The sequence below is a fragment of the Alnus glutinosa genome, chromosome 11 (genome assembly GCF_958979055.1).
Source record: "Alnus glutinosa chromosome 11, dhAlnGlut1.1, whole genome shotgun sequence".
NCBI classification, from domain to species: Eukaryota; Viridiplantae; Streptophyta; class Magnoliopsida; order Fagales; family Betulaceae; genus Alnus; species Alnus glutinosa.
Window position 1 is genome coordinate 4342961 of NC_084896.1, and position 13359 is coordinate 4356319.

Sequence of the window (13359 nt, forward strand, 5' to 3'; positions counted from 1 at the left end):
TGGGGAAGAGTTTATATAGGTGGCCAGGTGGGTGGTTGTGGCGCTAAAATTCCAATGGGTTGATTTTGGGTTGGGCTAGAAATGTTTTTTAAACTTTTGGGTTGGCCAAGAAGGAAATTCATAGCTAAATGAAGGATTTGAATTAATTGCAATAAAAAAGAGATTTAATTTTATTATATATTTTTCTTTTTCATATAAAACTTTGAATTAAATTTAGACCATCGATAAAATTAAAATAAATTTTCTGTAATTTGTTTTACAAGACCTATGTCACATTCTTAAATGATTATCAAGCTCGTTGAAAATAAGAGAAAAAAAAAAAAAAAAAAAAAAAAAAAAAAAAGGCCCAAAAACAAAAAACCCAAAAAAAAAAAAATTGTGAATGATATTAGGTTTTAAGTTATATCTTGTATAACTTTTCAAAATGTAAAACTATTCAGCAATTTTCAATTGATTTAATGATAGATTAGTGTCCTCCATTTCAAGTAAAATAAAGATGATTTATTTTGTAGTCAATATTAAATTTTATAGATCTTTTGGTATATATATTGTCACGTAATTTAAAATTAAAAATATGAAAATAGAGAGATACAGATAAATTATGATTGTTAGGCCATTGGCCTACATTTACATGTAAATGCCATAGATGAAACATCTTTTTATTATTATTATTATTATTATTGATTTGATTGTACACAATGCCTATTTATAGAGCTTTACAGGTTATTTGAATATTTTCAAATGTAAACAAATTCTTTAAACTAGGGTAAACAAATCCCTTAATTTAGGGTAAATAAATCACAAAAAAAAAAAAAAAAAAAAAATCAATAGAAAAATTTTATCATTATCAGCAACATGTACACCGTTAATGTAATAAAATAAAATATTAACCCTAAAATAGATCACTTCAATTTCACATGAAATGAAAAGGATCCTATTATGTGTCATCCATGCATACTATAATTTTTTTTGTCAATCAATTTCATTTATTATACAATTAAGGTATACAGCTAACAACGTATACCTTCATCTCGGACATAAATTAGTTACAAATTAGTTTTAATTAATTCTTACAGATCAATTTAATAAAATAACATGTGTTCGAAAAACATGTAAAAAGTACATGCGTTCTCATGTGGGGACATCTCAAGAAGCAAGATTTGTCGATGCAAGATTAAGACCAAGTGTAGCATTATTTTGTTCAAGCCGAAGCTGATGTCTATAAAAATTAGAGGTGTACAACCGATTATTCACTTTTAAATCACCGCAACCGCAACTAGTAAAGGTTATTAGCAACCGATAATTATGTGGTTATTAACCGGTAATCGTTTTTCATAAATTAGTATTTTTTTTGTTCTTTTGAAATCGAACCATTCAATATTCAATTTTTTATGAGACTAGGATCGAATGGTTGTAGTGTAAAGTTTGAGAAGTCTAGGGAGTGGAATTGGTGATTAAGCAAGGTGGTTCAGTGATCGAATGTGGTTGTGACTTTGTGATTTTCAGGGCGTGTTTGGAGGTGTAAACAGAGTTTCCATTTCTGAGAAGTAGTTATTAGGTTTTGGTAGCATTAGCAATTTTAATACATTTATGTTGTTTCTTGATTTCATCTGAGTTTGAAAAGATGATCATTTTCTGCTTCGGATCCGAGTAGAAGAAAAAGCAAAATTATATTTTGTTATTGTAATTACTTTTTCATAATCTAGCTAATAGTCTGACTTAGGCTTGAAATTGGTGTAATCAATTATTTATATTGGATTCTCCATTGTTTAAGCTATTTAAGAATCCAAAACCCTCCGTAAGGAAAATGAACAATTGAACGTAACTTTTTGGGTTGGCTAATGTTTCCTGCACAACAGCAACTGTTGTGCAGGAAATAAGTGACATGGAGTGGATTTTACGTGGAACTCATATGGTGGGACTCACCACGTGAAATTCATCCATGCCTCTTGATTATTGCACAACAGTTACATAACTGTTATGCACGAATCATGTCTCTTGTGGGTTTTAGCCTTCTTTATATATATATAAACCGGTAATCGTTTATTCGGATTTTTAAATCCTTATAACCGGTAACCGTAAGTGGCTTAGGCGATTATTCGGTTGCGGTTATTTTTAATTACGTGATTAGTAGTTATTAACAATTATTAGCAGTTAATAACCGCCCTGTTTGTACATTCCTATTAAAGATGTACATAAATATATTCGGTGAAAATTGAATCAATTGTAGCAGTAGATACATCTCATTTTGAGCGGCCCAATCGAAGTCTAAGTAGTGGGCCTACTAGCATGGACAACGGGCCGCAGTTTTCTGTAGTGGGCCTACGCTCGATTTACCATTGAAATGTGACTTAAGAAGTAAAGGATAATTCAGGGTCTCTTAGGCCACAAAAAATTGAAAGCCCAAAAGAATCCGATACCATAAAATTAAACCTGTGGGGGATGTTGAACCTGATCACCATTGTCTCTTTTTTTGCCAAAAGCCATCATCTTCACTCCACCTTCAACAGCACCAACCGTACACTGCCGGCACTTCCGCTTAACCCACCGGAAGCAGCCTCTATCCCCCATACTTTCCAGTGGAGTAACAGCCCCTCGGCCTCGGGTCCACATCCTTCCCAACACGCACGAAAGAACCGCAAGAACCGCCAGCACAGAGATCACTGCAAAGAATGGGCCAATAGACCCAGAAGAATGCCACGCACTACCACTAGTACTGCTTGCTACAGCTTCAGGATTACTCAGGGTGGTCTCCCCTTGCTGTTGCTGCTCAGGCTGAGGCAGTAATGGTGATGATGATGTTTCCATGGCCGTGCTTAATTATTTAGAAGCACAAACAGCTCCCCCGGCCATCTTATATAATTATAAGCGCAGCTGTTGTGATAGAGTGGTTACGTAGATTGTTTCTTCTTTAGACGCCCAAAAGTGCATGGGTGACTGGAAGACAACATGGAAAGGGCTAAAGGCCTTCACACTTGACAGAAAGCAGTCTTTTTCTTTGTAAAGAAAACCGAGATTCCTCCTATGTTAAAGTGAATACCATGTGGGGGGTTTGGACTTTCTTTCTTAACTAAGTTAACTCTATTCCTCATATATTAAGGTTTGTCTGGGTATCTGATTTTAAAAAGTGCAATTTAAAAATTGTGATTTGAAAAAATAATTTTTAAAAACGCAGTTAAGCATTTGGCAAAATTGTAATTTGGTTTTTAAAATCTCAGGTTAGCTTTTAAAATAATCGATGCGTTTTCAAAAAAAACACTTCATTACCTGCTATTTGAAAATGCAGTTTTCTGCATTTTCAAATCGCAATTTTTTAAAGACTTAATTCTCAAACGATTCATTTTCTGCGATCTGATTTAAAATCATAATTTTTGTCTACGAAATCACAATCTCAAATGCATCCTAAGCTTTTGAAAAGGAATTTAAAAATAATAATAATAACAAATAAATAAATAAAAATCTCTATATTATAATAAGAAACAAACTAGCCCCCAGAAATTACACCAAAAACATTTAGGCCCGGTTTGTTTAAGTATAAACATGGTTTTTTTTTAAAAAAAGAAAAAATTATTTTTTAATGTTTGATGCAACGTAAAATATTCATCAACCTTAAAATGCTTTTAGATTAACCTAAAAAAGTAACCTTTACAAGGCGTAAAAATAAAATAATTTACGCTGATCTCCCACAACCCTGTGAATTAAAAAAGAATACAAAGCATAAGGAGAATCCAAACACATATAAAACAAGAACATTAACGTACACCTTCAAACATAATTTGGTTGTTGTGAAGTTGTTTTTTTTTATGTTTGAAATTGTGGTCGCACATTGACTCTGGAAAACCACGTACCTAGCAATTAAAAATAAAATAAACAGATTAAAAAAAAAAAAAAATAGACCCCTTTTCTTAATTTTTTGCAAGAATAAACTATATATAGTCAAACTACAAGTGGAAAAATTAATTGAGAAAAGAAAATGCAAATGGACATAGGCATCCACTTGGCACTTTCGTAGTAACGTGCATGGGTTTCGATGCAAACGTCACAGCTCACAACGTACGTATACCTTCATTTCCGACAGAAATTAGTTAAAAATTAATTTATAATTAATTATTATAAATCAATCTAATAAAATAATATGTATTTTAAAAAGACAAATGTTATAATTCCTTCGAACATTTTTTTTAGTGTCTTTCTAGATGACGTGAATTTATATAATTATTTATTTGGTTAAAAAATTGCATTTCATAAGTCATGAACCTTTTGAGATAATTTTATTATTATTATTAAATCAATTTCATCCGACACACAAAAAAAAAAAAATAATAATAATAATAATATGTGATGCTTTCTTAACACAACAATTAATATTAGACTTATTTATAACCAATTTCTGTCCATTTATTTCCCAACGTAAAAGTTTAATTAATTAGTACGTGGAAATGGTCATCCATCACGCGCGTATTATGTTAGCATGCATAGGTAAGCTCTATTTTATAACACATTTGAACATTTCTATTTTTAAAATATGAAAATATCAATGAGTTGAGTGCAAGCTACACTTTGTCATATATATCGACACGTCATTGCTATTATATCATGGGAAAAAATTAAAAATTAAAAAAAAAAACCCACCAAACTTTTTGGCCTGTTACAAAAATCGTCTTTTTTATTGGTCGATTACTTGATGGGCAAGAAATTATTAGACCGAATCATTTATTTGACGCATTTTCAATTTTTTATTTTATTTTATTTGACATTGTATGAATTGTACAGAAAAACTTGTTAGGATTACTCAACTCTTATATATATATATATATATATATGTATCTTACTTCAATCTAGTTAATTAACAAAACTTAATCTTACCCATTATTAGAAGACAAGGAAATTAATTATCCACTTGCTTTAATTTGTTGATTAGAAGAGATGACATAATTGACACTTCCTTTGAAGTGTTCAAAACAAAAAGCATTAAGAATTAGATTAGGTGACAGTCATAGAATAACAATGCAAACGATCTCGATCTATCCATTAATTCACATACCAGGAAGTTTTCCTTTAATTATCACAATCTAATTAATTAAATGTACTATTTTTTTCTTAAAAAAAAAAACCATTGTGTATTTTCTTTTTTTAAGAAAAATGGGAAAGGAAAAAGAACTAGTTATATCCTTTCTTTGTTACCCAAAAAAATTAAAATAATAGCTTTTTGATAAATGATTTTTAGAGCTATAGTATTTTAAAATTTTTGAGCAAACTATATTCAATTTCAGTTAAAAAAAATTGGTAATTCTTATGTTATCACCAAACAAAAGAATATGAATTGTCATTCTATTCAAGTTTCATGTATTTCTACTAATATCCATTCTTATTTTTAAGGAAATATCATTCTAGTGTACCAAAGGTAGCCCATAATGAGAATTGAAGACATATCATAGACGATTATATTTTCATAATTGGACCAAGGGAATACACATGATTATGAAACAAACATCATGCTTAATTATGATTAGTGGTTAAATCACCCGTTACGTACTTTAAGAGCTTAAGCAGGTTAAAAATTATGAATTTAATAATTTAATTAATATTTGAACATTTTTCCTCACACGCTAAATATTCAATTGAAAATGAGAGGTAAATTACAAAAATAATATTCAAACTCATGATATTTATTTGCTCTAATATCACGTTAAATCACTAATTATCCTCGAAGTTTAAACCGATAAATAATTTATTTAATTAACATTCTACCTTCATAAATCAAGCCCGAAAGAGAATGAAAATCAATTCATTTCTATAATTGTGAAATAAACTTCAAGTTTATATGACTCATAAACACATAACAGTGGTTTTTCTTTTTTAAATTGATAATATTTTGGTACATAATTATAACCAATTGAAAAAAAAAAAAAAAAAAAAAAAAAAAAAAAAAAAAGAGCTTAATTTACAGACAAAATATTGAATCTAGACGAATAGTTTCATAAAAATATACAATCAGAATTAAATACTTTGATGATTTAATTCTTTGATTCTTAGATCTAATGATGACCAAGTCATAGTCCCCAACCAAAGAAAAAAAATAAAAAAGGAGGAGGAAGAAGAAGAATTGCAGCACACCGGCCAATCTGAAGGAGAATGAGAAATCTACGGTCCTAAGAAGTCCACTGCATAAGTACGACTATTTTTAATTTGTTCACATGATGGTACAAGCTGTGGGATTCTCCTCATTGAAAGCTGTGGTCCACCACACCTCAGTGGAGCTCGCACGTGTCAGATACGCCAGTTGCGGGTCCTGCACGTTTCGCACGTACCCAGCTGGGGCCTTCCTGTCGTAGACCTCAGGCGCGTACGGGTGATCGACGAGGTTGTATGGCACGTAGGGCCAAATCTCAGCCTTCTTGCCCGTTCGATGCTCCATGCGGGACACCACCTTGCCCGGGTCCACGTATCCAACGACTGTCACCTTATGTTCTTTGGGATCCACCTGCACATCCTTCACACCCTTCATTCCCTCCACCGCCTTCTTCACCGTCTGCTTGCATCCTTCGCAATCTATCTTCACCCTGATCTCCACCGTCTATTCACAAAAACCATTCCAAATCAAAGAATTTAGTCCCATAAGTGGCAAACACGTACCGGCTTTATATAAGCACACAGATATGCAGCCATTCAGACTGACATAAAGCTCTAAAGATTCACCTTAAAAATAAATAAATAAATAAAAAAGCTCTAAAGATTCTAACATATGGGCTCCCTTAGGGGTGTTAGATGAGTTCAGCCGTTCGTGAACTCGTTTAAACTTGATTCAGTCTTGATTTTTTTTTCGAAAAATAAATGAGTCGGTCGTGAATACAATAATCTACTTATATATAAAATGAAGCATACTCGTATAAGTTCAGCTCGGCTCGGACAAAGCTCGTGAGCTTGGCTTGTATAAGTTCAACTCAACTCGTTCAACTCGAATAATTAGCTTGCTCATGTGTGTGTATATATATATATAATAATATATATGTATAAAAATAAGTTTTATAATTAAATATAAGATTCTATAATTACAGTGTACAAATATTAACATAGTAAACATAATATATGTAATACTACAAACTTTCTATTTAGAATATAGATCAAAGTTAAATTGTATATATATATATTATTAGAAAACTCCAATTGAGCTTGAGCCGCTCAAGCTCGATTGGAGGCTTGACTTGTTAGGCTCTTAACAAGTTGAATTTAACCATTCAAAACTCGACTCAACCTCGAGCTTCTATTATGTGTAGCTCGAACTCAGTTAGGCTCTTAACAAGTTGAGTTCAAACAACCATTCAAAACTCGGCTCAAGCTCGAGCGGAGCTCAAGCTCCTATTATTTGTATTTAAGCCGAATCTGGTATCCCGAAACTCGACTTGGTTTAACTCGAATACAACCTTAGCTCCGCTCGGAAAGGACTTTGTTGGGTATGGTATATTCCGGAATAATACGACGTAGTTTAAGCCGGTCGACGCTATTTTGGATTTTGGCCAGTTTCAATCGAAAAATAACGGGGAAGTCCATATTTGTATTACAAATCTCTGCAAACACTTTACTCACCTGAGTCATTTACAGCCGGCGGCCACCGGCATGTTTCCAGGTGCAAATTAAGAAGGTACGTACCTGCAATTGCCTGCGTTTCTTGCGCTTGGATTTGCGACAATAGCAATCGAAGATGTTGGAGAAATGATCCAGAACACCCATTATCACGTTTGCTTACAAAAAATGGTGCCTTGGAAATGGAGTTACACGAAGGAAGCAAAAATATATATATAAGCATTAGCTCCGTCAGCGACAATGATAGTATGGTGGACCATCTGACTCTGGAGTCCCGGTCCTCTCCTCCACTTTTATAAGCAAAGCTAGTAGCGGCTCTGCGTCTGTCTATGGTCCACTTCAAATCTGGGACGTAATTACTAGGATAATATTATAAAGACGAATCTGGGTCGTCGGCTACTTGGTTTTTTATTTATTTATGGGTTTTTAACGTTGTTTTCTAGATTGTCTCTCTCCTTCTTCGAAATTTCTACAGCCTTCCTCTTTTCTGATTTTTTAACATTAAACCCTTCATTTTGATCTGATTTTGTCGCCGACCATTTTACGTATTGCAGAACAACCGATTCTGATCATTTTTCAATACTCTGTTCTTCATCATAAATTCAATACATGCAGGTCCGCTCAGTTTCTCTTTGCCCCGAAAGCAATTCGTCAAGAACGTACGGCGATTGCAACGAATAGATTGACTTGAAGCTTGGGTCATTCTAAGTTTTCCACAAAAATAATCAACATGTTTACTTGAACCCGAAAAAGCCATAGATTGACTTTTGGTTCACAAAAAGTGTGGAAAGGAAAATGATTACAGAATTCTTTAGACTAACCATTTTCATTCCTCTATCCTTCCGACTGCCAAATGTAGGTATATACTTTTTCTGCAATCTTTTGTTCACAGTAGATAAAGCAACTTCATTAATAAAATACTAACGGCCGGAGCCCTGTTTATCCTCTTCAAAGCAAAGTCATTGTGCCTGTAGGAAGATTGAGTGCTCTAATCTATATGTTTTCGCTCTAAAGTTACTTAAGCTTTCTGTGTACATGTTTTACATCTCATCGGCCAAAAAGTAGTGAAAATTTCACAACTTTATGAGCTCAGCTTCTTTGTTTTCAGGGAAGAACAGTGCTTCCTTGAAAAAATCGTTTTTTTGGACAATGAATGATTTCATAACCAAGACAAAGAATACAACTAGCAAAAAGCTAGAAACTCAACAAAAACTACATGATCCCGACAAAGGGATCCAACCCAAAAACCAAGCACTAGAGCATAAACAAAACTGCTAGCCGTACGTGGAGGATATCTAACCCAATACCCCAATTTTCACAAAGAACAATATCATAGGCAGAGAAAGTTTAAACCTCCCTTTACAATTGACTCTATGCTTAATATCCCAAATTACAGCTAGCATTTAAAATCTACTCTTCATATCTAGGAGTACTTCCATGACAGAAATTATTCAAAGATTTGCTGCCAATTATGGTAAACCACAGCAGCCAAGCTCAACTTACATAAAATGGCACTCAAGCTACCACTCCAATTCTTAACGCCAAGAGAAACTACCTCATCCCAATCAACAGGAGGATCCGCCAAAGAGTTTTTCCACAAGAAGAATTTCCATAACCGAGCACTAAAGCCACAACCAAAAAATAAATGGTCAATATATAGACTCAATACAACCACGACAAAAGGAACAAGAAATATCCCTTCCATAACCCTAGCCGAACAATTTGTCACCGGTAGAAAGACCATATCGAATTGAAGAATGCTAGAGTTTTTTATAGTGTTCTTCTGGTATCCATCTAGAACGACATAAATGGAATAAAAAAATTACATGTATGTCCTTCTAGATGGCATGGATGCAATTTTTTAATTTTTTTTAGGGACAACTTCACAAAAAAGTATTGAATTATACCGTGTTTTGACGGAATGGTGTTGAACTATCATTTCTGTCGAACTCGGAGTTTTAACTATCAAAATGAGTCCCAGAAGGGCATTCCGTTTGTTCTCGGCATTAAATCCTCACGAAAGTGGAGTCATGTGACTTCCACGTGACTTTTTTAATGCCATTTGTCCGTTTTGTCTCTCACTTTCATGCATGTAAACACAACTCCTCAAGCTGGACCCACTCTCCACTCACACATGCAGATTGTATTCGTCATCATCAACTTGGAGAGAAGCTCTGAACGGTCCTTTGAGGAGTGGAAGAACCGACATGCATGACGACGTTAGAGAGACAAACCGGCCAGGAGGAGACTAGCAGACGAAACTGGTTTAGTGAACAAAAAATGATGCGTGGTGCCGATGACGAGTTGCACGCTCCTCTGGAGGGAGCTCTCAGACCACTTCTTATCCTTGGAGCAAAACATCCTGAAGAAGTCTGTGGCCCTCAGGAACAAAATCCAGACCCTAGACCACCAGACCAAGGCCTCCCTCAACGATCTCGAGAAGTGCGAAGTCCCCATCCAAGGCAGCGTCGAGATCGTACTGGAGAAAGTGGAGGAGAAAACGGAGGCTGCACTCATGGCTCTTTGTAGGGCATCCCAAGAGGACGAGAACGGAGAGGTCGATAGTGGCAAGGGCTTACTACCACTACAAAAAAAAAGAAAAAAAAAAAAAAAAAAAAAAAAAAAAAAAAAAAAAAGAAGAAAAAAAAAAGAGGCTTTTTGAGCCGTTTTGGTAAAAAGGCTCAAAATATATTTTGAGCCCTTATATTCAAAACGGCTCTAATTAGAACCGTTTATGATTAAAACGGCTTTAATTTCAATTTAGAGCCGTTTTTGTTAAAAATGTTCTAAATAGAGTCGTTTTTTAAAAGGGCTCAATATTTAATTAGAGTTGTTTCAAGAAAAAAAGGGTTCTAATTAAAGCTGTTTAAAAAAAAAAAGGCTCTAAATTGAGCCTTTGTTGTTAAAACGGCTCTAATTAGAGCAATTTTAATCATTTTTATTAAAACGGCCCTAATTAGAGCCGTTTTAGAAAACAACTCTAATAAGAGAATTTGGAGCCATTTTAATAAAAACAACTCCAACTAGAGGCATTTTAACAAAAAAAAAATGGCTCAAATTATAATAACTCTAACCCAATATATTATATATTACATTAACTAATATATATAGCACTAATTTTTATTTTTATTTTATATAATATATAGCACTACATAAATTGTATTTAGGGTTGTAATCGAGACAAGGCGAGCTTTTAAGATTTCAAAACTGGCTCATTTATGAGTTGAACTTAATTAAATAGTTGATATTGAACTAAAGCCGATCATAACAGGTTCATAGGATCGAAAGAAGATTATATCAATCCAAGTGTATTACTTTGATCGACCGAACAATCAATCAATCATAGTGCATTATAGAGTTTGATCAATCAAACTTGACACAGTGAAAGTTCGGTCTAACATGCGATTGATCATAAGTATTAGTCCGATTGAACATGATAGGATCATAGGATCGATAGAATCATCTAATCGATCTTGGGGTATTACTCCGATCAATCCTAATGCATTAGTCTAATCGATCGTGATACGATCAAATGATCGATCGAACTTGACACAATTGAATGTTTTATCGAATATCTCATTCATCCTAGTGCATCGATTAATCCGATCTATTGTGATACAAATGTTGGATCAATCAAACTTGACACAATGAATGTTCAATCTAACATACAGTTGATTCTAATTAAGTACTAGTTCGATCGAACATGACAGGATCATATGATCGATAGAAGATCTGATCGATCCAAGTGTATTACTCCAATCGATCAAACATCTGATCGAATCTATTGCATTAGTCTGATTAATCATGATAGAGTTGAATCGATCAAACTTGATACAGTGAATGTTTGATCGAACATCCGATCGATCTTAGTATAGTAGTCTAATCGATCATGATAGAATAATATGATCGATAGACCATCTGATCGACCATAGTGCAGTAGTCCGACTAATCGTGAAAGAGTTTGATCAATCAAACTTGACACATATTATTCAAAATAACGTGTGATTGATCATATTCGAGTTCATAAACTAATGATATATGTATAATTTTTCAATTTCAAACTAGAGTCGATCTATGACGTGTGTTTAAGCTCTGCTAGTTCGTTTAAAACTCGAGCGAGCTCAAGCTCATTGAGAATGCTATTCGAGTTCATGATAAACTAATGGTATATGTATAATATGAGCAAGTAGTAAGTCTAATATATTTTATATAACTAAGTAATTATAATAAAAGTATAATATATATATATATATATATATATATAACTTTTATTAATCAATCATGTGCGATACGATATATGTATGTTTATACTAATTAAGTATTAATAACTAATTAATATGTTAGTTTAACATACTATATAAATATTAGGGAAAATTATATTTTAGCCTCTCAAATTACCACTTGTTTTGCAACTAGCCTAACTTTTATTAATTAACCGTGTGTGATACGATATATGTATGTTTATACTAATTAAGTATTAAGAACTAATTAATATGTTAGTTTAAAATACTATATAAATATTAGGAAAATTTATATTTTAACCCCTCAAATTACCATTTGTTTTGCAACTAGCCTTATAAACTGCCAACATTCCAACTTTGGCCCTCCAAATTACCAAAACCTTTGAAAAATGCCTCATTTGGTGAAATATCCCCATATTATCTCTGCCACATGTCATTTTTCAATTAAAAAATAATATATTTTAAAAATAAATAAATAAAAAAGCAAACTAAAAAAAACTTTTATTTTTAAAAAAATAAGGAGAATGGGGTGGCTGAAGAGAGTTTTAGACTTTTTAGTTTTTAATTTTTAATTTTTTTTTTAGTTTTTTTAATTGAAAAATGACACGTGATAGGCGTAATATGGGGATATTTCACTAAATGGGGTATTTTTCAAAGGTTTTGGTAGTTTGGGGGGCCGGAGTCGGAGTGTTGGCAGTTTGTGGGGCTAGTTGTCAAACGGGTGGTAATTTAGAGGACTAAAATGTAATTTTTCCTAAATATTATTAACAATGTATTATAATTAATTAATATATATATATATATATATATATATATAAATTATGTAATTGGAGCTGTTTTGGAAAAAAAACAACTCTAGTTGGAGTCGTTTTCTTCCAAAACGACTCTAAGTCGTTTTGGGGGCATGCGCGAGGGACAAGAAATTGTCCCGCGCGCGCCACACCCCAAATAGCAAAAGTTTCATACATTTTTTTTTTTTTGTTTTTTTTTCTCCTTCTAGAAACATCTGTACACCCGCAAGTCTCTTGCTATCTCGTTACTCTCTATTTTTTTTTATTTTTTTTTATGAGCCTCTCTATCTCTTTCATTACTCTTTCTCTGATCTCCGTCACTCTCTCTCTTACAGACACTGCCGGCCGCCGCTCTCCGTCGACCACCGGTACGTCCTCTCTCTCTAGCTCTCTCACTCTCTCTTGCTCTCTCTCTTTCTCTCTCTCTCTAGCTCTCGCACACAAACACTCTCTCTAGAAGAAGGACCATAGGTGGGAATGAAGCATTTCTCTATTTGGAAATAGGCGAAGGAAGCGCATAAGAGGGAAAACTGGCTACACAAGCTGAACTTGGGCAGATATAGTAGAAAACACCCACCTTTGTAACTCCCCTTTTCCCCGCATTGGAAAAAAAATCTGAACTTTGCAAATGATTATTTCTTTTAGTTAATATTTGGGAGAGAATTTTGTTCTGCCACTGTCCAAGTGTCTATGGAACATAAGTCATTAGTGTTATATAAAATGAATTTAGGACAACATAAATG

The 13359-nt window shown here is 33.4% G+C and overlaps 2 protein-coding genes across 2 annotated transcripts; both read right to left on the reverse strand.

Annotated features, from left to right (window-relative positions):
• Positions 1-2144: 2144 nt before the first annotated feature.
• LOC133882752 (uncharacterized) lies at positions 2145-2835 on the reverse strand. The gene has a single exon (XM_062321968.1). It carries the CDS (start codon positions 2806-2808, stop codon positions 2428-2430), a length of 381 nt encoding a protein of 126 aa, XP_062177952.1. The 5' UTR covers positions 2809-2835; the 3' UTR covers positions 2145-2427.
• A 3083-nt stretch (positions 2836-5918) lies between these two features.
• On the reverse strand, positions 5919-7816 carry LOC133882588 (heavy metal-associated isoprenylated plant protein 26-like). Its single transcript, XM_062321793.1, has 2 exons — positions 7651-7816; positions 5919-6577 (listed from the first exon to the last, which is right to left on the reverse strand). Exons 1-2 carry the CDS (start codon positions 7729-7731, stop codon positions 6194-6196), a joined length of 465 nt encoding a protein of 154 aa, XP_062177777.1. The 5' UTR covers positions 7732-7816; the 3' UTR covers positions 5919-6193.
• Between the last annotated feature and the right edge of the window lie 5543 nt (positions 7817-13359).